We start from the raw sequence: 27,883 nt of genomic DNA on the forward strand, positions 1-27,883 counted from the left end.
AAGGAAAACACTCCACTGAAGATCAATTCAAGCTCCAAAACGCTGACCATAGACCAGGGCAAGTCTGAAACCAGAAAATGCTTTATTGGAAAGGTACAAAAAAACCAGTCACTGCAGCTAAATTTACAGCAATAAATTACGTTGTGGCTGTCAAGAGAAAGTAATGGACACATACACAGGGCTATCCGCCTTACAAACAGGAATCCACATTGCTTGGTATATCAATAATTTATTTTATAATAAAAAAGCAGCACAAAAATAAATATTGAAATGAAATTACTGAGTAACCACAGAGGATAGAATGAGCTGGTGATAAAAAACAAAACAAAACCAACTGAAAACAGAAGACGTCTATCATTAAAAAAATGAAAGCAAGTATCCACCATCTACAGAAACACCCCAGCAGACTGAAATACAGACGAAGGAAAACAAATCCACGTTACAAAAGGTTTAAGGTTTTGTATCTTTTTTCCTTTTTTTTTCCTTTTTTTTGTTTTTTCCTTTTTTTTGGTTTTCTTTTTTCTTAAATAAAAACAATCATGACAATGAAGTTTAAATGATTTGAGAGAGAAAAAACAAAATGCCACCTTCTCCTCCTCCTCCCCGGGATTGAGCCGTCCAGTGGCCTGGCTTTGGCCCTGCCACAGCTCACCCATCAGCGCCTCATCCCTCCTCCGGTGTCACCCCGGTCTCCATGGGCACACAGTGGAGTTGGGCAAGAGCAGAGACGCTGACTTGCTTCAAAGGGATCTAGAGCTGCCCTGGAGGGAAAAGGTTCCCCATTCCCAATAGAGAGCACAGCAAACATCCACAAGAACAGAGATGTCCCTCCCAATGTCCCTGCCCGATGCTTCCGTCTTCTCCTGCCTCCCACCCAACCCTTGGTACCCACGCTGCAGATGGGGAGCATCCCAAGCAAGGCCAGGCCCATGGGGAGAGGATCCCAGCATTCAAATCCAGAGCCGACCCCCCTCCTCCTCAGCAGCATGGCAGGGGGTGGGCAACACAAATGAAAGAGGGGCAGAGAAGGGAGCCCCCAGCATCCAAACTACTGCAGCAAAGAGACAAGCGAGAGGTACGGTCCGGGGGGATGCCACAGGCTGCAGCCAGCTCCCCACGCCGCCTGGCCCTGGGTGTCAGGCTTGCAAGTGCAGGACGGAGAGAAATAAAAACCCCAAGAAAATCAAAGAAAACCCCCCAAAAATAAAACAAAAAGAAGAAAAACCACAACAGAAACAAACCGACCCCCAGAGGAATGCAACGCGACAACCCCAAGCTGGAGGGACCCTCCAGGGTGGAGGAGCTGGGTCTTCAACACGGTCACAACAGCTTTCGGGTCATTCCTCCCTCCAACGTTACCTTGCAATTCTGATCCCTCTGTGGAAGTTTTAGCCAGGCCATTTCGTTCCCCTCCAGGTCACCACCCAGGGAGCCCTGGACCGGCAATTTCTTTTTAATAAAGATTTACAGTATCAAACTTGGAAAAAAACTTAATTTTTTTTTCTTTTTTTTTTTACGAAAAAATCTGTACGATAAAATGTATATAATTATATATTTATATATATATTTCTCTCTCTTTTAAATATTTCCACGTGGTCCTTATGGATATCCAATATGGATTACCTACCATGGCTATGGTATCAACAGCTTTAACAACACCCAGGCCTCTTGTTCTTTAGCGAGTGACCAGAGATTTAAGTGCCTACCAGCACTAAACTAGCAATCACTTGGACAAGCCTTTGGCACCCTTCCTTCCAAGAACTGGAAATAAAAGAAACACTTGGCCACAAGGGAACTGCCACGTAAAGATATGTTTCTCAACCCATTCCAACAGCAAGAAGACCCCATGGAACCAAGTTCGACCTCCAAGTTCCCTTGGTCTGATTGCCCCGGCACGGGGTTCAAGAGCAGCCAGAGGGTGTTCCTATCTAGCCAGGAATGTTATGGAGCTCTGGAGCTGTTTGAAAGACTGGAAGCATTTGGGCGTTTTCAAGTCAACTGGCCTTTTTCATTAGAGTTTTCATTTAAAGCCCCAACAGTGCCAGGAGTCTCCATTTTGCCTGTTTTCGGAGGCACCTGTAAGGTCTGGGAAAGATTCCAATGTCTGTGAGCTGGAGGACATGAGAGGACCAGGAAATGACAGTAACATCTTTCTCTTCCTCAGCTTCTGCTGTGGGAGTCAATATCTGGTACTGATACACAGGACATCGATCTGCCTGTTCGGAGATAGGGAGGGAGTGGAGGAGAAATGAGGTAACGCTAAGTGTCATCCAAACTCTACGTGTTGGAAAACCACTTTGAAGGAAACTCCCTGCTCCCCTCCAGAACACATGGATCTGGGCAGGGGGAACGAGCCTTCGGGAAGCGTTTCACTTACACCCTTTCTGGCTCAGTAAGGTCACGGCTGTCGATGTTGAGGACTGAACGAGAACCAAGTCTGAGGTTTCTCTTTTCATTAACCTATTTCACAAAGGACCCTCCTGGGAAATCCAGAGACTCCGATGACAAGGTGAAAAACGAAATCAAAATCACACAAAAAAAAGGAAAAGCAAGATAACTTCTTCCAAAGACAAGTAGGGCTTCACTAAATGTCTACAAACCTACTGCTATTCAAGGCCTCAAACAACACACTACACTGGATGTCAGGTGCCAGTTCACTGTCCCCTTTGCAACAACGGTGGCACTTGATTATTCTCTTTCAGTCCAAAACACTCGTGAATTCTCCGTGATCTTTGCTTTCTGTTCTGGAGCCCAAATCCTCTAAGCTCTTCTCCTCATCTTTAAACTTCAACCATCTCTTTCTCTTCTCACCTGCATGACAACAGGCATCGTCCGTTCCACAAGCCTCTGACCTGCCCTGCAAAAACTCACAGTCCCTTTTCTTTCCTACTCCAAAAAGGAAAACAAACGAACACCAACAGAACACATGAACACCAACATAGCTATTTTGTTTTTTACAGTGACCTGGAAACATTCAGCTTTTCAGCTCCTTTCAGCTTCCCACCTCCTGCCCATTGCCGAGCCAGAAATCCCTCTCCCAAACCACTGCTCAGAGCCATCCAAACAACTTTGCGATCCCAATTCCTCTGTCCCCTACATACACACTGACTTTTCCATCCTGTCCCCTCGGGATAATCCACCCATTGGCAAGAGAAAGCATCAAGTTTCAGGGTCACGTTCACACAGGTTGCCTGAACACTGAGGGTTATTCACTGTACTCTTTGGATCCCAACTTCAGCACCTGACGTGCTCTGGAGAGGAAGACTCTTCCAGCTCCCATCCAACTTCCCCATAGCCCTTCTCTGGTCAAAGACTGGCGAGCCCAGTTCTCCAGCTAGGATGTTCATTGCTAACCTGCCAATGCTTTTGTCAAAGAGGAGGCTCTGGAAGCTCTCTCTCCTCCTGTCTGAATGCTATTGCCCTTTAGTTACACTTCAGTGCTTGAAAAACATCCCTCTGAAATACCTCTGCACAAAACCCTTCTCATAGTGCTGATCCCAGCAGAACTGTCCCACCTTCTCGCAGCCAGTTCTGCCTCCACCTGGTAATACTTGCAGCATTTTTCCTCCTCATCTCCCCTTCTCCTCCCCTTCACCCTGCTCTTCACAGCATTTACTGTGCCTCCTTCCCTTATCAGCTTCAGGGAATCCAGAAAGAAAACAATAAAGCAGCTGCTACTTCAAGACTATGGATCATTTGGAAGAAATAAACTGCATAAATATACCCAATTCACAGGCACACCTTAGGGAAGCAGCTATCGGGAAACCTGGGCTTGGAAGAAAGGAGGCTGCAATGTAGTTGTTGGTTCTTGTTTTTCTTACAGGCCACACAGGTAATGGGGCATATTAAAATATGTAAAATAGATATATTTTCCCATATTTTAACAGCATGGATTGAAAACGAAAGGTTATTCCTAATGGGTGTGGTCAGACCCAAGCATTAGTCTCCATCGTCCTCCTGCTCCCATCCACTCATAGCAGGATGAAATCTAATCCAAAACGCCTATATCCCTGCCCTCATAACATCAGGTGGAAGCGGGGAAGATAGGGGGAAACCCTTCTTACAGGGAGTAGGATGCCACAATAGGAAACTCTTTTTTCCCATACATTCATCTCACATGATGATTTCTACAGTCCATCTGTTTCCTGGCTCTTGAGCATCATTCACAAAGACTCCGGAGGCTCCTCAGGTATCTTCTCGCAGCTGGAAAGCTGCCCACAGCTGAGAGGGGCTTGGGGGAGGCAGGGGTAAGGAGGAAGCAGATCTTGTTATTTGTTCTGCATACAGAGCTCAAATCCTGGACACAGGAGGTTGATGGAGCCACCGAGTCCAGACAGAAGCAACCAGTTAAGTTCCCTTTGTAGGTTTGGGGTAGGTTTTTCGTTTTCTCGTTTTTCTTTTCTTCTCCTATTTTTTGCACTTTTTGGAAGAGAATTGTTAAAATGCCAATTCTTGACGTGACCAAGTACTCCGGAACAATGCATAAGAGCCTTATCCCCTCCCTTCTGAAAGGCTGCTAGTTCCCCCCCACCGAGGGCACTAGGAGGCTGCTGAGAACGGCACAGAACTGGATGAGATTTCGGCTGATTTCACGATGGTGATGACACTGGTGGTGGCAACTTTGGTCGGGGTGATGGGCCCTCGCGCCACAGTACGAGCAAAGGTCTGGAGTGCTTCGTACTTGGAGCGCAAGGCATCCAGCTCTAGCTTCATGCTGCTGTTTTCTCTGGCCAGCTTCTCCACCTCTTGCTGCAGCTCAACCCGCTGCCTCTCCAGCTCCTCTTTCTGAGTCACGCGCTTGATGCGGCAGCTGGCAGCGTAGCCCCGGTTCTTCAGCGTGCGCCTCCGCTGCTTCAGACGGATGACCTCCTCTTTGGTGAGACCCCTCAGGTGCTGGTTCAGCTCCCGTACGGACATTGACACGAGTTCATCATCACTCAGCACTGGGGCATTCTCTCCTGACTCCTCCTTTACCTGCAAATACCAACAGCACAGGGGTAGCAGCAACCCTATGTGAACGGATGCTCTGGACAGTAAAAGAGACAGGCCACCCCTCAGCAATGTGACAGCCCTACCTGGAAAACACCCCCAAAGCACTGCAGAGAGCACATATTCCACTAAACACCTGCAGAGATCTGAGCACTGCTTTCTCGTCTGGGTTTTGGTGACCCTCTTAAGTCAGAGAAAGCAGTGAGCCTTCCTCACCCAGCATAAGCTGAATAGTAAGATTTCTAAGGAGATAAATGTCAAGCAGATTGTATTCCTTCTGTATTCCTTTGTCAGGACTCAGAATTCATACTATGAATGCTAAAGATGACACCTCTTCCCAGCATTATGCTGGGACACCAGTGCAGCATCTCAAAAGCAGAATTAGTCACTTATATGCAAGGTTTAACTCAGCATTTGGGGGCTTTTTTGCTGAAGACTCTCATTCAAGCAGTGAACAAATCCCTGCTTTGACCACAGGACCACAGCCTGATTTGGTTCTCCTGGTGCTTAGGCCAGACTCTGAAGTACATGAGAAAGACACCAAGGCCTTGTGCCTTCTTCTCAAGCAGGTTTGCTGCCACAATTCTTTTAAGAACCATGGAATCATTTAGATTAGAGAAGATGTTTAAGATCACTGAGTGCAGAACCTTTAAGACATCAGCCTTTTGTCTCTTCAGAGACTGCAGAACATCTGGATTGAAACGCTAGGGCAGGAGAAAAGAACTGTGACAATGCATGTACAACCCATGCATAGACTGCCACTAAGCTGGTATGTCTGAGGCATCTACTGTCTCATGGATCTGAGAGAAACCAGCTGAACACATTCTTTCCCCAGTGCTTTCCAGTCCTGAGATGAGAAAGATTTCATGGACAGGCCTGGGAGCACTTGTTTCAGGATGCTACCAACACCTGCTAAGTCAAAAGTCTCTTGGATAGCAACTGGGATACCTCTATGCCATCCCAGAGATTTCAGACACCTTTCTGGGTATCACCAGTATCCTTCTACCCTAACTTTTCCTGTAGACAGTAGGGAACTGTATGAGCACCTGTTTGTAAGAGTCTCTCAGAATGAAGGAGAACAGTCATGCATAACTAATATTGCACGAAGCACTGTTCTGTGACAGCCTCCCCCACCACCCAGCATCACCCACTCAGCCTTCTTCCCTACCTTTAATGCCTTGTTCGGTTTGGGATTAGTCGTCATAACCTGAGCACAGTCTTCCGGACAAAACTGCTCAGAAATTGCAACTGGAAAAACAAAACGAGATTTTCAGGTTACAAGAATGAATGTCAGAGGTGAAGGCAGGAAGAAGACACCCAATACATTGTGGAAGCCCCCAACTCAACCACCACTAAAAGCAATAACCACACCATTGTTTAAAACACCGGGATGGATTCAGAGATCAGTTTACCCCATTCAGATACAAGAGGAATCTGCGTTGACGAGTGCACTGCTTTTTGATGCTGAAGACCTCATATTTTGTTATTAACTACACTAAGATTAAGGAGGAAGGACAGGGCAGGGAGGGGGGAGAAGTGCACCAGCTCCTGTCTGTAAACAGCAGTTAGGCTAACCACCATGCACCACCTTGCAATACACCACCCCTTCTCAAGGGGAGTGCACGGTGTGGCCTCCCAGGCCCAGTCACTCGCTCACCTCCCTCCAGAGGAATCCCAGACGCCTGGAATGGCCTATTAGGGACTGGATTAAGAGTTACCTCTGCTCATAAAAGGCACGGAAAAGCCACAAGACAACAACTCCCTTCATTCTTATTTTGATTATTATTAACCCGGCTCGAAATTGAATCAGCAACCCAGAAAGAAGCTGCCTGGTTTGTAACCTGCTTCCAGCTCCGTCCCCACCCAAAGGAGACGCCACCAGAAAACCCAAACAACAGACACAAAAGCCCCCCCACCCCGATAACAAAGCAAAGGCAGGAGTTCACCTCTCCCAACACACCAAGACTGTTGCTTCCAGATCCTCTCAGCCCCAGGCTGCGAGAGCTGACCTGCCTGATGCTTCCAGTGACATGGAGGCATGCCCACCGACAGCAAGACACCGAGACACTGTCCTTCACTCTCACCTTAGCAAGAGACTACACCCCTTCGACCAGCACCTTGCACAAACCAAATCCCACCTGCCCGCACCTCCACCCGAACCCTTCACCCTGTGGTGACGGCAGCACAGAGCTCTGTCTGGTACCTACCGCAAGAGAGGCGACCGCAGCCGTGCCACCATCACAGCCTCTGCCTATGGCTCCCCAGTGGGGAGAGCACAAGGCACTGGACCCCCCCCACCGATGCACACCCAAGCGGCACCGCAGAGCGCGCAGCCTGTCTGGCGGGAGTCCTCTTCCCCCCTCCTTCCTTCCCCAGCCCAGCCCAAACCCTCCCCGTTTCCACGTCTGCATCGTGTCACACATCCTAATCATTCATGAAAAATCCAGCCAAAGCATCCCAAGCATGATTCCCTTCTGATAGTTGCCATGGTGACCTTGGGAAAGTAGCCAACCCAGAGACAGTCGCCATGGAAACAGAGAAGCCCAAAAGCAATAATGACTTCAGGTCATGTCTGTGCAAAGACATCACGAGGTCGTCGGAGAGTAAACAAACTCATTCATATCTGCAAACAGGGGGTGGCGGGATTTGGGGAGGGGGCAAAGGTGGGGCTGGGGACCAGTGGGAGCCGTGTGGGTAAAGGTGCTGGCTCAGCCTGCGCCGCTGTCACTTGAGCTTTATCAGTCGAGACACCTCATCATCACACGACTTACGTAAAGATCAAGATGAAGAGCAAGGAGGGGGGAGAGAGAAAAAAACCAATCCCCTAAGTGCAAAGCTGTGAGATAATATCCTAGATATTAGGGAGTGTATTTAGGCGCCTTCTCTATTTTTAAGCCCGAGACAGCACAGCTCTCCATGTCTGGAGGAGGGACAAGGACAGCCGCACAGCGCACAGCCAAGATGCTCTGTGATGAATGGACCACTTACAGCAACTGGTGTGCGCTGCATTTTCTAGAGCATCACCGAGCCCTTCCCTCCTCTCCTCCAGCACCGAACCCCACCCTGGGAACACCTCCAACAGCCCCTGCCTCACCGGGGCCGCAGGGGAGCAAGTCCCAGCCTCCGAGGGACACGGATGCGCCCGACCCACTGAGTGTTCTGCAGGAGGGCTGAGCGCAGGCAGGATCTCCTTCAGACCCCATTGCTTCCCCTCCACAGTGGGCCATGGCCACCCACCCCTACCTCCAGGGCCGGAGGCGCAGACGTAGGCGCTAGCACGGAGGAGGAAGGAAAAAGCTCCTGGTCTCAGCCCAACGGTCCCGGCGAGTTCAGGAGAGCAGAGGCGCTGCCAGTGCGTAGAGGAAACGGCCGGCAGCCCCCTCCCTGCAGCCGCGCAGGCAGTTGGTGCCATAGTTATGCAGTGAGTCACCAGCTGTTTACAGAGTTTGAGAGCTCACATTCCCACAGCATCAGAAACTCTTCCTTCCCTCGGCATCCCCCCCTCCCTCGCCGCCCCCATCCCTACAAGGAAAGGGGCACGCTGCCGGCACTCCGCGCTGCTAAAACCGGAAAAGGAAAGTCAAAAAGGAGGGGGAGGCCGACGGCAGAGCCGTCACACCCACCAATTACACAGAAAAACCCTTTTGATCCTCACCCAGCGCTCTTCAAAGCACTTTCTACGCCAGCCGATGGAAAAACTGAACAGGGCCACTTGGCTGTGCCGAGGTGGAAAGAAACGTAAAATACCATGGAAAACAAGAGCCAAGCGGTGAGGTCGCCGCCACTGGGGTCGGTGTGGGGCTCGCTTGCCACCCCTGCGATGCTCCGGCTCCATGTGACAAACCCCTTTCGGTCACCTGTTGCTCCATGTCGTCAAAGCTACATCTCCTGACCCTGCACATTCCTCAGCGGACGGGCTTGTGCTGCACGCCCATCTGCACTTGCACCCTGCATGGGCCAGCATCCCTCTGAGATGGACTGGGATCCATCCTATTGCACCAGAGCTGCTGCTCGCACAGGGATGAGCAAGAAGGTTGGGCCCTCTTCACACAAGGGTGGGAGACTGGGGTCTGCCCTGACCCTAAGGGCAGGATTTGGTAGTGCAAGTGGAAACACAGGCTCAGGTGCCAGGGTGAGTCTTATCTCTGTATTAGGTGAACCCACAGGTGTAGTTCAGTCTCAAAACCCATACAACACTCACAACCCTCACCAACAGTCCTCCGGGGCCTGGGGCTCCATCTCTCCACCTACAAAATCATTCCCATCAGGATTCTTTGGGACTCTTCAGCCACCAACTGAAATAAGCACAACATCTCCCACAAATAGAAGACAAAAACCCCACAACAAAATAACATCCTGCAAACATCCAGCAGCGTTCCCTAAACAGGGTCTGCTGGGACCCTGCCTGCGATTTGATTATTAGAACCCTTTTAGTCTTTACCCTATGTCTGCCCTTCTTTTCTTAATTGCGTTTGCTGCATCACGTCTAAAATTAGGAGCTCAGCTTTTTTGGAACAAGGACTGCATTACATCGCTGCTCTGTAAGCGGCACGACACGTTTCAAACGCCACATAAATAAAGCAGCGAGTAGTAATACAACTGTAAGGGGCAAAGGCTTTTCCAGTGCAGCTCACACTTGTGTTTAGGCAAGTGTTTTGACTGTGTGTTACATAAAGCACCCTTGTAATTCTGCAATAGTTACCCATTGACAGCCTTGCCAACGCCCTCTCCCTCTCTCATTCGATTCCTCAGTCTCTTGCAGCATCCTCCCAAAAACCTGGAGGTCTCTGGCTGACATCCCAAGCCTGACGGTCTCGGCCTGGACCATCTATAGACATCGCCATTCCTTTGCTTTGAAAGGGGAAGAGGGCAGAAAGCCTGAGTCGGGCAGAGGTAGGATGGTGCTTTCCATACCAGGCTTGCAATTAAGGAAGAAAACATGCCAGAATGAGCTTCCAGACTTTCCACGCTACAGGGCTTTCAAAGCGCGGTGTGTATTAAGGAATTACTATCAAGTCACTGCTGACACCCGACAACTGCGGATGAACTCGCATCTTAAAACTCTTTCTACACTGAAAGACAACCATGGCCAGAACATGAGAGCCTGGCAGGCAGCCCTGCCGGTGTTCAGCTTCCATCCTCAGACACATACAGCAAAGTGAAAACATGCAACCCTCGTTTCCAGCCAGGCCAGTGATGACTTCCAGAGGGCAGAAAAACAGCATGAGGTTCAAGCGGCAATGGGGATCTCTGCCACCGAGCACAGTTACACAGAGAATCCTTTACTCAATCCCAAATGCAGTGATTTAATCCCCAGGCAGCTATTTTAGTTAAATTTCTCATCTATTCACAACTTACTCCCAGCTCCAAAGCGCTACCCAAATGGAAGTGCCTACCAAGGATAACATCTGAGCTGACAGGTGAAGGGAACCAGAGATGCTTCAATCTTTGTGGCCGTGCCTCTGCTGCTCAGAGGCATGACATGGATTTCCAGCATGTTGCAGCATGGGAGGCAGAGCACCATCCTTCTTCCTAACATTCAAGAAGCCATTCTCCTGCTCTGACAATCTTCACACATCCTGTAAAGCAGACTGACGCTTGTCAGTCATTTGTAATGAGAGCGGGGAGGGACGGGCTGATGGTGTGAATCAGAGAGTAGAAGCATATGCGAGGCAATATATTTGACATGAAGGGAGAGAAGACACAAGGAGGGGGTGAGTCACTGTTTACTGTTCTAGAGGAGCTCCATGCAGCCCTCGCCCAGCTGGCCAGCTTTCCGTTTCCCTTATGGATCGGAACCAGCATCCAACAGCAAAGTGGAGATTCAGGAACCTTCAGAGCGCATTTGAGAGCTGCCAGGACACGGCTCTCTGAGGCACTCTCTGGGGAAGCCTCGACACATATCAGACAGCCTTCAGTGGTTTGGTAAACAATCCAGTTAGATGCTGCAGAGAGCCCATGGCCAGGCAGCAGAGGATACGGGGTACAAGAGGGCATGCTTGTGCATCACCTCAGAAATGCCACCAAGGAGGTGGCTGAAAGGGAAAGGTATGCAGCAGCGAGCCCTAGTACTGACAAGCATACAGCACTTTTTCCATCACGTGCTTACAAAACACAGTGACAGAGCTACACCAGAATTATGCCTCAGCATCACTAGCTCAGAGATGCACCTCCCCGGACAGCCAAGCTAAGTCATTGAGCAACAAATAACTTGCTTGAATGCACAGCCGGATCCTGGGGCAGAGCTGTGATTGGGATTCCTAGCTACACTGCTCCTGACCCCACGTGCCAGCCATCGAGTTGGACATCTTCATCAGCTGCTAAAAATGGAACACAGCACATCGCTATTCAGGGTCCTGCAATACTGCAAAGCAGTGTGACTCACTATGTAACCTGTCCCTCTGCTCGGGAGCTTAGTGGTAGGGTAATCACTCTCATTACTGCGTTCCCACCCCCCATTTCTTGTGTTGATGGTCACAGAGCACTCCATCACTTGCCCGAGTTTGAAGGCAGCCTGAAACAATAGCTCAGACAGAAGTGGAAACTGCCTGCTCATCTCTACAGGGTGCTGAGCCTGAAACTTCCTGATAATTGAAAGTGCTAGCACCGCTCAAGTACTTCACAGCTGGATGTTTACAGAAATGATCAGTGAGCAAGCTTATCCCACAAACCCCACTGCCGCGGGGGCCAGCGCTCCCAGCTGTCCTTTCTTCGCTTCCCAGACATCTCACACAGCTAGAGGTTTTCAATACCAAGTTCTGCAGCGCATTCCACCCCATTAATCATATTCCAAACACTGATGGAAATAAGACCGTATCAAGCTGATCTGTATTTTTCCCTTTCAGGAGGCACACAGCGGTACTGAACTCCTTGCCGCAACAGATTGCCGAGACGGGTGACGGCGCAGAAATGACATAAAACATGACAAAGCACACTAGCCTTGACAGGCAAACAAAAAGAGAGCTAACACATTTCTGCCTCTGGTTCAGAAACACTTGCGAAGCAGGGCACGAGCCTGACACAGTACAACCAACACCGTTTAATGCTGCTGTGGCACAAAGCCCTGACTGCTCAGAGCCTGCACAAGCAGGCAGGGTGTCTGGAAGGCAAGAGTCATGGCGTGCCCCAACCTTGCAGCAATCACCCCGTTGCTGCTGGACCCCCACTCAGCACCTCCACCGGGTAGGAGCAGAGTTAACTCGGGTGTCGCGCAGCCGAGTGCGCTGCCATTGGGCAACCATGACGTCCATCACCTCTAGGAAGTGACTGCACGAGGAAGGCTTCTCCAAAGGCAGCACCGTGTACACACGGAAGGAGAGGGGGGAAAACCGGACCAACACGCACCCGTTTCAGCAGCGAGAGTAAAAACCCCACAAGGTAAATCCGTGTGCTGCTAAACCCCCCTGGGCTGGGGCACGGGGCTGTGCTTCACCACGGGCAGGGATTGCGAGGACTGGAAGTGCAACAAAAAGGCGTGCAGCTTTCCCGGGAAACACTTTCCTCTCACCAGCTCCCTCTCCCCACCCTCGGCTGAGCTTCAGGACTATGATAGCAAAGGAGGTGGGTGCCAGGTGAAAGTGAAAATGGAGGCCTTTCCCTTTTCTGTAACAACTGTGCCCAAAGGGGGCTCGTTCCTAATTTGAGACCTCATGGCCTGCTTTCAGTGCAGTCTGTAAGAGAAACCCTCCGCGGAGCAGCCCACGAGGGAAGGGAGCAGGCTCTCAGCCTGAGGAAGAGGAGGAGGAAGGAAACAGACCCTGACACACTGATATCTCAGTTCCCCTCACTCGCACCCCATTTGCTTCCCCACCTTACACCACTGCCTTCATAGGGAGCCCGGACGAGGTTCCCCCACCCACCCCATCACTGACTAAACCCTCAAACCGTCCAGCGCCCACCAGACGGTCACACGGCACCCACAATGTCACCGTCCCCTTCCCTCCCACTGCCCCATCCCTGCTTGGCTACAGAGCACCTACCCCGTTTGCTGACCTTCCTCCTTACCCCCCCCACCGCGCACACACCTCCACCCCCCCCCCCCCACAGGCTCCGGGACCAGCCCGCTCCCACCACGCTGCTCTCCGCCTTTCATCCCAAACCCAACCCGCGCCTCGCAGCGCACCGGGAGCGGTGTGTCCGGGGGGCAGAGGGCGGCTCAGCGAGGCCGCCGCCACGCCCGGTGCCCACCGCACGCCGCCGCCACGCTGCCGGGCACCGGCTGCTCCCTCCCGTACTACAAAAGCAGCTATTTTTAGACCCCGGGGCGCGCGGCGTCACAACAGGTTTCCTCATGTATTTTAAGCGCCATTCAAAGGCACAGGCAGCGCGTTCAGCCCCGACGGGAGGGGAACAACAACAACAACAACAAACAACAACAGGAGGGAAGCAGCGCCCAGGCGCGGCCGCTCCCGAAGGGACCTCTCGGTGCGGCGGCACCCGCCGGGCCCGTCCTTCGGGCGGGACGCTGGGGAAGGTGTGACCGCGGGTCCCGCCGAGCCCCCGCCCCGCTGCGGCCAAGCCGAGCGGCTCCCCCGGTGCCCCCCCACCCTCCATCCCCGCCGGGGCCCCACGTGCGCGCCCGCCCGGCTCGGTGCGAGGGGCGGCGGCACCACGTGCCCGGCGCGGTGGTGACTCAGCACTTTTACCTCAGCCGCCCCGCCCGCCGCGCCCAACCGGACCCGAGCGGACCGTGCGGAGCCGCTGCCCCCCACCTCACACCCCCCCCTCACTCACCGGCAGCGCACACACCACCCCCCCCCTCCCCACCGTCCCCCCCCCCCGCTGCTCCCTTCACATCCCCTCCCAGCTCCAACCGACCCCCCCCTCCCGGGCGGCTCCCCCTCACCTGCGCGCCGGCGCGGAGGCGCGCGCGCGCCCGTGGCGGGTGTCGGCAGCGGGGGGCGGCGGGGCCGGTGGCGGGGACGGCTGCGCGGATCCCTCCGTCCCTGCCTGCGAGTCCCGCGGACAACAACAAGCGCGGGGCGGCCCCCTCCCCCCCGCCGCGCCGCCGACCAACCAGCGCCCCCGCCGCTTCCGGCATGGCGCGTCACGGTGCGCGTCACCCCGCCCGGCCCCGCCCCCCACAGGCGCGTCACCACCCCCGAGGCCACGCCCCCTCCCCGCGCCGTTCATTCATGGGGAAGGGCGCGGGGAGCGGGGTGGGGTGGCAGCGTCACGTGATTACCTCCCAACATACACGTACTGGGGTGCGCAGCGCCGAGCACCGTGATCCTGGGTGTGTGTGTGCGCATACGTGTTTATGTATGTATGTATGTATGTGTGTGTGTGTGAATATGTGTGTATGTATGTGTGTGTGTGAATATGTATGTATATGTATATGTGTATGTATATATATATCTGTGTATGTATGTGTGTGTGAATATGTATGCATAGGTGTATGTGTGTGTGAATATGTATGTATATGTATGTATACATATATGTGTGTATGTGTGTGAGAATATATATGTATACGTGTGAATATGTATGTGTGCATGTATGTGTGTGTGAATATATATGTATATGTGTGAATATGTATGTATATGTATGTGTGTATACATGTGTGTGAATGCGTATATGCGTGTATGTGTGTGAATATGTATGTATGTGTATGTATATATGTGTGTATGCATGTGTGTATGAATATATATGTGTACGTGTGAATATGTATGTATATATGTGTGTGTATGTATGTACATGTATGTATGTGTACATATGTATGTATATATGTGTGTGTGAATATGTATGTATGTATATGTGTGTGTATGAATGTATATGTATGTATGTTTGTGAATATGTATATGTGTGCGTATACGTGCATATGTGTGTATGTATATGTGTGGAAATGTATGTATGCATGTGTATGTGTTTATGCATGTATATGTATGTATACATGTGTATGTGTGAATATGTATGTATATATATGTGTGTGTGTGTCCTTACAACCAGGGTGTGCAGCGCCAAGCACCGTGACCCGGTGTTTTTTGTGTGTGTGTATATATGTATGTACATATGTATGTATTTGTGTTTGTGTGAGACTGTGTGTCTCCCTACAACTGGGCTATGCAGCGCCGAGCATTGTAACCTGATGTTTTCCGTACATGTGTATGTATGTTTATGTGTATGTATGTATGTGTGCATGTGTCCCTGCAACCAGGGTGTGCAGTGCCAAGCACTGTGACCATGTGTGTGTATATGTATGTATATGTGTGTGTGTGTGTTCCCATAACCAAGGTGTGCAGCGCCAAGCACTGTGACCCGGTGCGTGTGTCCCCATCCACTTCCCCCCAACCGCCAGGTTCCCTCCAGCCCAGACCAGCCCTGGAGTGTTCAGCACCCTCACATCAGAGGGCTCATCATCCCGGTTGGGCCTCAGAGCCCGTGAGCACTGCAGCATGGCCGGATCCTGACCTGGAGCCAGATTCCACACTAAGCTCTTGCTCTTTCCCTGTGCAACTGTGAGAGCTGCTACCACAATACCCTGACCCCAGCGATCCCAGACGTGTTGGATCCTGGGAGCATCCAATAATGATGAAAACACATCCAAAACCATGTAATAACCCAGCGGTTGCCCAAACCCAGCTGTCTACATCGAAACTGGGCTCCCTTTCATTTTTCCATACCATAACTCTATTAGAAGGTCTGCGTCTGCCCCATGCAATTTGTGCTTTCCAGCCTCAGGGGCAAATAACCTCATCTGAGAAGACCTAAGGGCCATACTTGAGGCTTTGAGTAAGATCCTGTCTTTCACTGCTCCCTTTGCACAACCCTAGCTGCAAAACATGGGCAGCCCCAAATCTGGCACAGCCCCATGGCTGCATGGCAGGTGCACCTCCCTGCTGTTAAGAAACCCCTATTTCTTATTGGAACTGGAGCAATGAGGGTGGTTAAAGCTCCCAGGTGGTGGCATGAAGCTTCCACCCAGTGTGACTACAGCAGCATTGGCCTCCACCTCTCCTGGAGCTGCAGACTCTGGCTGAAAACCTGCCCTGGGCGCTGTGACAGGGTGAGCTTGGGGTTGGAGGGCAGATTCCAGCCATCCCTATGGTCCCCATTGTTGCCTCTGAGGTTTGTCTCCAGATCTCATTTATATCCTGGTGGCTCAGAGAGTCAAGACAACCAAGTACCAGGATGCTGGTGGTGGGAGCCTTGGGCCACCAATGTCCCCAGCATGGCAATGATGGTCTGCAAGAGCAGGAGGGATGGGCTGGCTGTATCCTGGGTGGGGTGTTACCTTCTGTGGTGACAGACCCATGCATGGGGCTCACCACAACCGAGGTATTTTCTGTGGTCTTTGCAACAACATGGGTTTGCCAGGTTGCATATGGAATGGGGGGGGGGGGAGGGGGGATGATGTTATATAGCCTGAAATCCTGTTTCTGGGTGAATTGCCCTGTTCTCAACAGCTCTTACTTTCCGTTTCAATTCTCAGTGGAAAGCAACCCTGCTCCAAAGGTCTGTTGTCCATTGCTGCTGACCTTTAGACCGCAATGGCCTTTATAGTAAACAATGAAGAGCTCTCCAGTCCCCTGAGAGTGTGAAAGCCTGGGCTTTCCTGCAGTTATGGACACTGAAGGGTGAACAGGAGTGCATAGGAAAAAGAACCTCTGGTGGAAACCTGGATGGCAAAATGTCTTTGTTTTGGGTCTAGCCCACCTGTGTGCTCAAATCACATCCAGCATCATGGTTCCCTGAAACCATGGTGCTGGATTCAGCACAGGCACCTCTTTCAGGCTGTTTTGGGTGCAGTGCTCTTACCCTGAAAGGGAACATTAATAGTCTGGGTTTTGAGACCCTGGAGTACTGCATGCAGCTCTGGAGTCCTCAGGACAGGAAGATATGGACCTGTTGGAATGGGTCCAGAGGAGGGCCATGGAAATGGTCAGAGGAATGGAGCACCTCTCCCATGAGGAAAAGCTGAGAGAGATGGAGTTGTTCAGCCTGGAGAAGACTCCAGGGAGACCTTATTGCAGCCTTTCGGTTCTGAAATTTGGCTTATAAGAAGGATGGGAGAGACTTTTTAGCAGGGCCTATTGCAATAGGATGAGGGGAGATGGTTTTAAACTAGAAGGCTGGATGTGAGGAAACAATTCTTTATAATGAGTGTGGTACAACACTAGCACAAGTTGTCCAGGGAGGTGGTGGATGCACCAGCCCTGCAGACATTGAAGACCAGGCTGGATTCGCTTCTGAGTAACCTGATCTATTTGAAGATGTTCCTGCTCATTGCAGGGGGTTGGACCAGATGACCTTTGAATGTCCCTTCCAAACCGAGCTATTCTATGATTCTATGACCCTGAGTGCATCCAGGCTGGGAAAAACCTAAACAACCACTCATCCCCCATAATCTGCACCTCGTGGCGTTCGAGCGACATTACGTGTAGATACATATGTATTAAAACACACAAATACGAAGCACACAGACCAGAGGAGCAAGCAGGCTGCTGGCAAGCGTCCTGGGAGGCGTGTGTGGAGGCGCAGCTACTAGAGAGGAGCGGTAGGACCGGGCGTCTCGTAGGGTTTTTACGGCGGAGCAGGCATTGCTGCGGCGGCTGAGAGCTCTGCCCGCTGCCTGCCCGCTGCCTGCCCGCTGCCTGCCCTCTGCCCGCTGCCCGCCCGGAGCCACAATGTCAAGAGGAGACACGTGTATGTAAGCGCCTGGCGAGGCCGGAGCGGGGCCAGGGCAGGGGGACCCCGGACCGCGCTGCCTCCCCCGGGCAGGGATGGGGACCCCACGGCCGCAGGCGCTGAGTGTCCCGGTCCCCCATTGCGTGCCACGGCTGCGGGGTGGCATCGCATGAGCATGGGGCCATGGGCTGGTGGCACGGAGAGGACCCCGCGGTTCGCATGCCGGGTGGGTGCTCCCACCCCGGGGGACTCACGCGTGGGGAAGGGACCGGCGCTTGCATAAGGGTTCGGAGCCAGGCCGGGGCAGGTTGAGCCATTGTGGTGTCGGGGAATAAAAGCTGCCTTTTGGAGAGAGGCGTTTCGCTGAGCCTTTGCAGTGAGGAGGAGGTGTGCAGGGTCAGAGTGCTTATGGCTGGGGAGGGAGATGGAGAGAAGAAAGTTGTGTCTCTTATTTAAGGTGCTGAGATTGCCCCCGGCACTCAGCAGGAGCGTGGGGGTCTCCTTTGCTTACGGTCTAGGGGATGTTTGCCTAAGGGGTTGTGAAAATCAGGTCCGTCTGTGGGAGGCAAAGACTGACTGCATATTCCTTGCCATCCCTCACCCAGCCCTTGCTGGGGCTAAAAGCTCTGACTCAGGGCTTTGGGCAATGGCAGAGGATGCTCTGCACCTCCGAGCCGCAGCTCCCAGCACCACAGCTCTGTTCCCATGTGCAGAAGGAGCTTGGTTTTGCTTGCAGCTTCCAGAAATGCTGCAGCCCATAAATTCAGACCTGGGGAAAACCTGAGGGCCTCTCTGCCAACCCCCAGAGCAGGCAGATGCTGCCTTGTTCCTTGGAGCTGTCAAAGACTCATAGGGCAGCATCTCCCCACACTCCAGAAGGGTCAGGTCCACCCGACCCTGGCAAAGTCATCCTTTGCCAGGTTTGCTGCATGTATCTTAGCCAAGGGCACAACCATCACTGTGCAAGGTGCCAAGGTGGGCAGGCTCTGCCTGAACCACAGGCACCAGGAATGGGAAAGCCATCCTTGAGGCTCAGTGAGCTCCCCTATTCCCTCTCCTTGATGTTTGCCTCCTTCTCCCCCTCACTCCAGCACCAGCACGATGAAGTCGTACCAGAAGCTGACGCAGCCATCAGCATGCCGGCTGGAGGAGGAAGGGGGTACCCCAGCACCCACCGGCCATGGGAAGCTGGCCCCATGCTGGGTGGGCAGCGGGCTGCTGGTGGCTGCCGTGTTGCTGAGCGCCATCACTGTCTGGGTGCTGCAGCAGGTATCAGTGGGCTGGCCCCGACCCACAGTGCCCCCCAAGTGTCTCCTCGTACCCGAAAGCCACCGCTTTGACTGCTACCCGGAGCGGCGCGTGGTGGTGACACAGCAGCTCTGTGAAAGCCGAGGGTGCTGCTTCATCGAGAGCCCACCGCCGGCAGGGGGCAAGCGAGGGGTGCCCTGGTGCTTCTACCCCCCTGACTTCCCCAGCTACAGCCTGGAGAGCCTCAATCAGACAGCACTGGGCATGGTGGGGTTGCTGGTGCGGCGGGAGAAGGCCTATTACCCCCGGGACATCGAGATGCTGAGGCTGGATGTGGAGTTTGAGACGGACACGCGGCTGCACATCAAGGTGAGCCTCCCACTGGCTGCTCTGCTGCATCCCTCCATTCCATAGGTGACCCTGCTCAGGCAGAGCCTGCAAGATACTGTGCTCCAGACATGGCTGTATGGGGCCAATGAGCATCTCCAACCCTTTGCCCTCTTGCTCTGCTGGTCTGTAAAGCATGTTTTCTCTGTTTTGCAGATAACAGATGCGGCCAACCCACGGTACGAGGTTCCTCTCGAGGTTCCTCGGGCAATGAAGAAAGCAGAAAATCCCATCTACAGTCTGAACTTCTCCTGGGATCCCTTTGGTGTGGTGCTGTGGCGCAGAGCAACAGGGACGGTGCTGTAAGAACCCACCTCCTCCGCGTCCTGCAATGGGTGGGGGGAAGCTCATCCTACCATAGGCATGCTCCAGCATCATTCCCAGAGGGAATTCCCACACTAAAAGCTCTCCAGCCAATAATTACTCTTTGTTTTCACCTTTCCATGCAGCATGTGGCTTCTGCCCCCCCCCCCCCCCCCAGGCTGGCCACGCTCTTGCTGTGGCTGTGGCAGGGCTGGGTGGGATCAGCATCCATCCTAAAACCTCCCAGTACCCTGATGGCTCAGGGAAAGGGCCACAAGAGTGTTGTGGCTTTGCTTATTTCACCCTGTTTTGGGGTTTCCCTGGCTGTCCAAGCAATAGGGACACACACGGCTCCAGGCTTTCTGTGGACAAGGACTGCTTTACTGCACTGCTCAGTCACCTCCAAAGCTTTGCCCACCCTGAGCTGTTGGTGAGCACCAACAGCTGGTCAATGTATGGCCAGGGTGTTTTGGGATCCCATCCTTCTTCCTTCTTCCTGTGTACTGGTGCCTGTTGTCCATCCTTGAGAGGTGCTTATCAGCAACAGCAGGCTGAGAAACCCCACCACCACTGATGGTTAACAATAACCTGGGTGGAAACTTCTGGTGTCAAAGGAAAGGCTGTGCCCTGCTGGGTCAGGCTGATTCAGCCTCAGGCAGTGCCTCATGTCCAGTCAGACCCGAATTTGCTGCCTGGGCCAATGTGTTGGGGCTGGATGTGGTGTGGGACACATAATGCTGCAACAACCCTTGGGATGCTTCGAGAGCAAAGGGGTCAATTGTTGATGGGCAGATGGATCCCAATGGATCGCAGGTTCCTCTCTTGAATCATAGAATTAACTAGGTTGGAAAAGACCTTTAAGATCATTGAGCCCAACCATTACCTGAGGACTGTCACATCCACCACTAATCCATATCCCTAAGGGTAAACTGATCTCTCCTCATGGCTGCCCACTCACAATCACCAGTCACATCCACCCCTCATCTGCCTCCTCATAGTGGCCCACTAACCCTCATGGTCACCCCTCATCTACCCTCCTGACCTTCTCTCTCTCTCCATGTCACCCCGGCAGGCTCAACACCACTGTGGCCCCATTGATCTTCGCTGACCAGTTTCTCCAGATATCCACATTGCTTCCGTCGAAGTTCCTCTACGGGCTGGGGGAGCACCTCGGCCCCCTCCTGCACAGCATGGACTGGAGCACCCTCACGCTGTGGGCCCGCGATGTGTCTCCCACGGTACCATCTCCCCCCTCCCCATGGGGATGCAGGGGGTGAGGAGAGGGGGTACCACTCTCTACCCCCCTGGGAAAGCACATCAGGGGGTGGGCAGCAGGAGTGGGAGAGGCAGGGGGTGGTCAGGGCTGGCGAGCAGACATGTACCAGGAGGATTTCAGTGCAGTTGCAAAAGGCTCTTGGCACTTCAAGTGCTTTCTGCTCCACCCTGCTGCTCATGCAACATGTTGTGATGAGGCAGGGTTCCCCCTCGCCCAGCCCAGCTCGCTATCAGCCCCAGAGCTGTGAGAACAAAACAGCCTCCCAGCTCTGAAACCATCCTTATCCCTCACCTTGTCCTGTGTGAGCAGCAGATGCAACTTGGGGCCATTCATTCATCCCTGGTGACATGGGGGCTCTCCTGCTTTGCCTCAGAGCTGCTCTCTCTCAGCCATCACCTCCTCTTTGCAGGGATCGTTCAACCTGTACGGTGCTCACCCCTTCTACCTGCTGATGGAGGAAGGTGGAGATGCTCACGGGGTTTTCCTCCTCAACAGCAACGCAATGGGTAGGTGATCTGGGACATCCCAGACCAGCTTGTCCCTGGCAGGTGGGGCCACATGGGAGATGCTGGAGTGGCCGGTTTGGGAACTTGGGGCAAGAGGAAGCCATGAAAGGGAAAGATGTGGTTTGATAGCTCCGTTATTGAGCATCGCCATCTGTTTCCTGGCTACAGCGAGGCTCTTTAGCAACTGCCGAGCAGTTTAACCACACACCCAGCTGCCATCAGAAAAGCAAGTCCCTTGTGTGTGGGTCTGTGCCCGTTCCCCCTCCACCCATGACATCCTTGCCCCTAGGCCTGGCAGCGTGGCACAGGGCGCAGCCGGTGATGCCATCTGCCACCCGCGCTGTTCCCAGCTGTGGGATCTGCCAGCTGGTAACACAGCAGCTCCCCTGGGCTCCTGCCATGTTGGGAATGGCACCGGCAACCACCCGTGTCCCCCCTGGCAGCCGCTGCTTGCAGCCAGCTGGGGTGATGCTGTGACACTGCATCTCTCATAGCTCCAGCTGCGCTCGCTCTAGTGCAGGGATGCTCCACAGCAGGAGCTCCTGCGAGATGCAGCCACCTGAGCTGACGTTTGAGGGCCCTCTCCTTTTCCTTCTAGGAAAGCTCTTGCTCCCACCTGCTCACCTGTACAAGTAGCTCTTGATTCACTAAGGAGGGGGTTTTGCAGGAGGATGTGAAAGTAAGCCCTGCATGTGCTTGGTCTTTAAGTGGAAGCTGGGAGAATGGTGCAGTTTAGGCTTAAATAGCAGATTTCTAAGATAGCAACCTCCCAACGTAAGCCAGTGATGATTTAAGCCTCCAGATGCCCATTTCGCATCCGCTAAGCGCAAGGCAGGGATTTCTGTGTTCCATTGCCTGTGGTGCTGCCTGGTCCCTGCCATGGGGGGTCAGGGTCTGGGGGTTGCTCCCCAGTAGTCACTGTCTTCTTCTCTTCCCATCACCAAAGAGGTGGCTCTGCAACCCGCTCCAGGCCTGACCTGGAGGACCATCGGGGGGGTGCTGGATTTTTACATCTTCCTGGGGCCCGATCCCAACATGGTCATCCAGCAGTACCAGCAGGTGATAGGTAAGTGCCTGCATCCAGTGTGGCCATTTGCTGGCACATTCCCTGTGCCCCTTTTCCATCTCACCCCAGCTTCACCACTGTCCCCAGCCTTCCCAGTGAGGGAGGGGTCAGCAGTCACCTCCTTTCCCCCATCTCCCCTTCCCATCCTTTTGAGATGCTGCTGTTCTCTTGGGACACCCCATCCATGCTCCTGCTTTCCCACTGCAGGTTTCCCAGCCATGCCGCCCTTTTGGGCTCTCGGCTTCCACCTCTGCCGCTGGGGTTATGGATCCAGCAATGAGACCTGGCAGACCGTGAGAGCCATGAGGAACTACCAGATCCCTCAGGTAGCTCCTCAGACCTATGCAGGGGGGGTTCCAGGCTCCATGACCCATCCCTGAGCCTCTGTCCCACAGGATGCACAGTGGAATGACATCGATTATATGGACGGGTACAGGGACTTCACCTTCGATTCCCAGAAATTTGCCTCTCTCCCGTCGCTGGTGGAAGACCTGCACAAGCACGGGCAGCACTACGTTATGATCCTGGTACCCCTTCTTCTCCTCTCCCCCTGTGCTGTTTTGGCTGCAGAGCTAGGATGTGATACAGAGGCATAAGGGAAGCGCATGGTCATCTCCAGTCCCAGGGATTTTTATCCAAGACTGATCCCCACTGGAACTGCCACTGGAAACCACCCCCATGCAGGGGCCACAGAGACATGGGTCAGGTTATTGTGTTGTGCTCCTTTCTGCTGTGGGAGCACAGGGATGCCCTTATCCCCATGGGTGAAAGGATGGAGGAGCTGCGGGTCAGGCTGTTTAACTCGTGGTGCTCACATCCGCATGAGTGCTGGGATCTCATGACCTGCCTGTGGTCTCCCTTCTTCCCTCCACAAGGGAAGGGGGTACTGGTGCTGCTTGCTGGGGGTCCTGGGGAGGGAAAGGTTGTGTTCCCTCCCTGTTGAACTCCCCCTTGTATCCCAAGTCCATCTGTGACCTGACATTTCTTGCGTAAGCACAAGACTTCTTGCATTTATCCCCCCCTTCTTAAAACACCCTGATGGGTCCTGGGGCCTTGCAGAAGTGGTGCTTTAGATGTGTTGAAGCAAGTTTCTGTTCCCCTTGGGGGAAACAGCCACCGTGTGTGAGCTGTCTGGGTTGTCCTCTGAATCACACTAGTTTGGCACAAGGAAGAGGCTATGGCCTGCCAGGAATGGCACTAACACTCTGCTCCATCCCCAGGATCCTGGCATCAGCAGCACCAACCCCAATGGCTCCTACTGGCCGTTCGATGAAGGCTTGCGACGGGGCTTGTTCCTCAACACCACCCAAGGGCAGACGCTCATCGGGCAGGTGAGGAGCTCTGGAGGGAAATCCCAGCCCTGTGGCATTGAGCAATAGCAGGGCTGGGGTTTCATCCACGCTGGAGGGAAAGACAAGTGGCCAAGGGACCTCTCCGGGATGATTGCCAGGGCTTGGCTCAGCTCTCACCCCTGTGTGTCACCTCCTGGCTTCTCCAGCACCCTCAAGAGTCAGCCCCTGCCCCAGCAGAGGAGCCCGTGGGTGTCATATGAGCTGAATGGAGTTGGCAGTTCTGCTCAATCTGGTCATCTGAGTTCTGTCCCTTCCTGCTTCTGGGCTGAGGGGAGGTTGTCTGTGATGGGCACGTGCCTTCGGATCTGCTCTGCAGTATTCCCCTTGGCCACTTGGTCCCACCAGTTTTCCCTTGCTGTCTACAAGGAGGAAGCTTTTAACGTAGCCTGAAAATAAGGGGAAAAATGAATCAGCTAAAACTCCTCAAATGAAGCAAAGTGTGCAGAAATCATGGCCTCTCCATGGCAATCCCTGGCCTAGGTGGTGTCAGGGCTTATGCAAGGGGAGGCAGAGCAACTGCTCTATCAGTTGCCACTGCCCACCAGACCTTGGGATGTCTTCAGCATCCCGATGCTCCAGGGTACCACGGAGGCAGGAGGGATGCTGTGCATGCAGCATCCAGGACTCAAAGCAGTCAGCCTGAGTTTATTGACTGTTTCACCCCTGGTTCTTCCAGGATGCTCACACCCCTGCAGTACCCCATTGTGTGTGCTGGTACCCCACAAACCACTTGCTCACTGAAGCCATCATTTTGTGATGTCCCCACAGGTCTGGCCTGGCTTCACTGCCTTCGCAGACTTCTCCAACCCGGACACACACCAGTGGTGGCTGGAGAACCTGCAGCGCTTCCATGCCCATGTACCCTTCGATGGCCTCTGGATCGTAAGTCCCTCCTTGCCCCCATGTCACTCCGTGCCAGCAGCTCTGCTCACACCATCTGTTCCTTTCAAATGCAGTTTTTCCACTCTATCCACAAATCCCCAAAACTTCCCCCTTGAAATTGCTCCACTATTTTCTTTGCTTAGGACATGAATGAGCCGTCCAACTTCATGGATGGGTCTGAAGAAGGCTGCCCATCGGGAGAGCTCGACAGCCCACCCTACACACCAGGTAAGGAAGGAGATGACATACAGGGCTGTGCTGGTAGGTACAGTGTGCTTGGAGATCACTGGCCAGCGGGTGTGATAGGGAAAAGCCATTTTTAAGAGACATCACATCTCTGTTTCACACACTGAATGTCTCTATCCCACTTCCATGTGCCAGTATCCATACCCAACCCTTGAACACTTGTCAGCCCATGTCAGGGACCAGGGTAGGACCATCTGCATGAGCTTTCAGTGCTGGTTTGGCAGTGGTTGGCAGTGGTAGGAAGGATGCCCCAAAGCCAGCAAGCAGGGCAGAGGGATCTGCATCCCCTGCAGCCCTCTCACCATGTGCTGACAGCATCTCTCCCTCCTGACAGCCGTGCTGGGGGATTCCCTCTCTGCAAAGACAGTGTGTGCCTCCGCAAAGCAGAAAGCCTCGGTGCACTACAACCTCCATAACCTCTATGGACTGATGGAAGCCAAAGCCACAGCGAGGTACCCAAGCATCCCGCTTTTGTCTGGCTTGGGGATGGGATGAAATCCTGCTGCTCACAGCTGTGTAGGGAAAAGATGGGGATTTGAGTGCCTGACCCAAAGGGCAAATGCTGTGGCTGCTGACAGCCTCTGGGATGGGATAACCCAGCAGAGGAGGGAAGCTGACACTGCATATGGGGGATGAAGCCAGTCCTGGCACTGAGCCTTTGCCGTATTCTGGCCAACCCTCTAGCACTGCAGAGCTGCCATGGTGCTGACTTCTACCTCCTCTATTATGGGTTAAGGTGAACTCTTGGGGGGCTGCTCTCACCTCCTGCCTCTGTCCTTCCCTGTGGTTTCCCAGTGCCTTGGTCCAGATCCGGAGGAAGCGCCCCTTCGTCATCTCCCGCTCCACCTTCCCCAGCCAGGGCCGGTACTCAGGGCACTGGCTGGGTGACAACCGGAGCCAGTGGAAGGACATGTATTACTCCATCCCAGGTGGGTGGCAGACCACACAGGTCCTCCCTTCCAGCACCTCCAGCTCCATTGAGCTTCCCCTTTGCTCTGAGACATCTCGGAAACTCCCTGTCCCTGTCCTCAGGGCTGCTGAGCTTCAGCCTCTTTGGCATCCCACTGGTCGGGGCCGACATCTGCGGCTTCTCCGGCAGCACCTCGGAGGAGCTGTGCACTCGCTGGATGCAGCTCGGTGCCTTCTACCCCTTCGCTCGCAACCACAACACCCAGAACGAGAAGGTCAGGGCAAGGCATTCCATGGGTGAGATGCGGGATGTGGGATGGAGGATGTGGGATGCGGGTCAGGGGCAGTGGGGATGCCTGGCGAGGCTGGGGATGGGGATGACTCTCCTTGTCTCCCCCAGGCCCAGGACCCAACGGTGTTCAGCCCTGCAGCAAGGACGGCCATGAAGGACGTGCTGCTGACCCGCTACTCCCTCCTGCCCTTCCTCTACACCCTTTTCCACCGTGCCCACCTGCAAGGGGACACAGTCGCCCGGCCCTTGTTCTTTGAGTAAGAGCATCCCCACCAGGAGCTGGGAAGACACTGGGTCATGGAGAAGTGGCTGATCCCAGCGGCATCTCCATCCCACCACAGGTTCCCCCAGGATGTGACCACCTTGGGGCTGGACAAGCAGTTCCTGTGGGGCCGGAGCCTGCTGGTGACACCGGTGCTGGATCCTGGGGTGGACTCAGTCACAGGTTATGTCCCTCGAGGCACGTGGTATGACTTCTACACGGTGAGGAGCTTGGCTGGGGTTGGATGGTCCCTGCTTGACCATCTTGGGTCTGTTGATGGGAAGCCACAGCCGAGCCCAGCATTCCCTAATGGGGGAAGGGGTGGGGATGGCTGCTCCATCCCAGACCCATGCCCAAAGCCCTGTGTTGTGCCCCTGACCCCCTCATACCTGTATCTCTTGCTGCCTGCCCAGGGCTCTTCAATGAACAGCAGTGGGGAGATGGTGAAGATGTCAGCCCCCCTGGATCACCTCAACCTGCACATCCGGGAGGGTGCCATCCTGCCCACCCAGGTAAGCACCCATCCATCACCTCCCCTGGGCTGTCCACAGCATGTGTGTGTGTGTGTCCTGCACCTGAGCTCCCAGACCCCCATCCCATGTGCTCACAGCCCTACAGCACCCATGTCTTTGAACCCTAGAAACCAGCGACCACCAGCGAGGCAACCCGAAGGAACCCCTTGAACCTCATCGTGGCCTTGTCTTCGAGTGGCACTGCTTGGGGGGATCTCTTCTGGGATGATGGAGAGAGCCTGGACACCTTTGAGCAGGGCAGCTACTCCTATGTGGTGTTCAATGTCACGCAGGTGGGATGCAATGGGGAGGGTAGGGGGTCTGATGGTACCCAGGCACCCTGAGCTCATGCTGTCCCCTCCTGCAGAACATCTTCACCTCCACTGTCCTCCATGCCAGCGCTGAGGCCACTGAAGTCACCATTGGCACACTGAGCATCTTTGGGGTGCGAGAACCACCTAGCAAGGTCCTCCTGAATGGCCAAGAGAAGCCCTTCTCCTACCTGGACAACCAGGTATGGCCCCATCCCAGCGTGCTCTGTCCTGGGGAAGCCCCATCCTTGGGGGTCTCCATCCCTCCTCTCCTAGCCCTAAGGGCCACAGGCAGGTTGGTGGCTGAGGAGGTGGCTCTCCTGCCATGTCAGTGTTTGGGGGATGGAGCTCAGGCAGGCTGGGAAGGGGACAGGATGCTCCACATCCCCAGGCTGAGGCTGTACCCCAAAATGTTTCTTCTCCTCCCACAGGTTCTCACTGTGAGTAGCCTCGGTCTTAGCCTCAACCAGGGTTTCTCCCTGCAGTGGCTGTGAGCAGGGGGCTGGGGCTCACCCCCACCCAGCCATCGATGTCTGGAAGATGCTCGGTGCTCCAGACCTTGAAGCTGGGATGCTGCTATGAAGGAGGCGGTGGGGACTGTCACCATGGGCTCCCCCCAGCAAGGCTGGGGATGGGGAGCCTTGGAGGGGAGGCTCATGGGTGGTGTGGGAGCCTGCAGTCCCTGCTGCAATAAAGACACGTGGAGAACTCGTCCTGG

At 53.9% G+C, this 27,883-nt stretch overlaps 2 protein-coding genes across 7 annotated transcripts; one reads left to right on the top strand and one right to left on the bottom strand.

Annotated features, from left to right (window-relative positions):
* Positions 1-65: 65 nt before the first annotated feature.
* MAFK (MAF bZIP transcription factor K) lies at positions 66-13,981 on the bottom strand. 6 transcript variants are annotated; one of them, XM_034065211.1, is made up of 3 exons: positions 13,835-13,981; positions 6,158-6,237; positions 66-4,974 (listed from the first exon to the last, which is right to left on the bottom strand). In XM_034065211.1, the coding sequence occupies exons 2-3, from the start codon at positions 6,191-6,193 to the stop codon at positions 4,540-4,542; spliced, it is 471 nt and encodes a 156-aa protein (XP_033921102.1). In that variant the 5' UTR covers positions 6,194-6,237; positions 13,835-13,981; the 3' UTR covers positions 66-4,539. The 6 variants fall into 6 exon arrangements, with proteins under 6 accessions (XP_033921102.1, XP_030901456.1, XP_030901453.1 ...); XM_031045596.2 differs by lacking the exon at positions 13,835-13,981 and adding an exon at positions 8,645-8,792; XM_031045593.2 differs by lacking the exon at positions 13,835-13,981 and adding an exon at positions 8,233-8,455.
* On the top strand, positions 12,260-27,878 carry LOC115945861 (lysosomal alpha-glucosidase-like). The gene is made up of 20 exons (XM_034065212.1): positions 12,260-12,366; positions 18,705-19,230; positions 19,405-19,550; positions 20,624-20,789; positions 21,237-21,333; positions 22,280-22,399; positions 22,607-22,725; positions 22,795-22,926; positions 23,620-23,730; positions 24,520-24,633; positions 24,777-24,861; positions 25,214-25,331; positions 25,675-25,808; positions 25,912-26,063; positions 26,189-26,337; positions 26,422-26,563; positions 26,756-26,854; positions 26,983-27,147; positions 27,222-27,368; positions 27,597-27,878. Exons 2-20 carry the CDS (start codon positions 18,715-18,717, stop codon positions 27,657-27,659), a joined length of 2,775 nt encoding a protein of 924 aa, XP_033921103.1. The 5' UTR covers positions 12,260-12,366; positions 18,705-18,714; the 3' UTR covers positions 27,660-27,878.
* Positions 27,879-27,883: the final 5 nt, after the last annotated feature.

Source organism: Melopsittacus undulatus, chromosome 8, assembly GCF_012275295.1.
Source record: "Melopsittacus undulatus isolate bMelUnd1 chromosome 8, bMelUnd1.mat.Z, whole genome shotgun sequence".
NCBI lineage: Eukaryota > Metazoa > Chordata > Aves > Psittaciformes > Psittaculidae > Melopsittacus > Melopsittacus undulatus.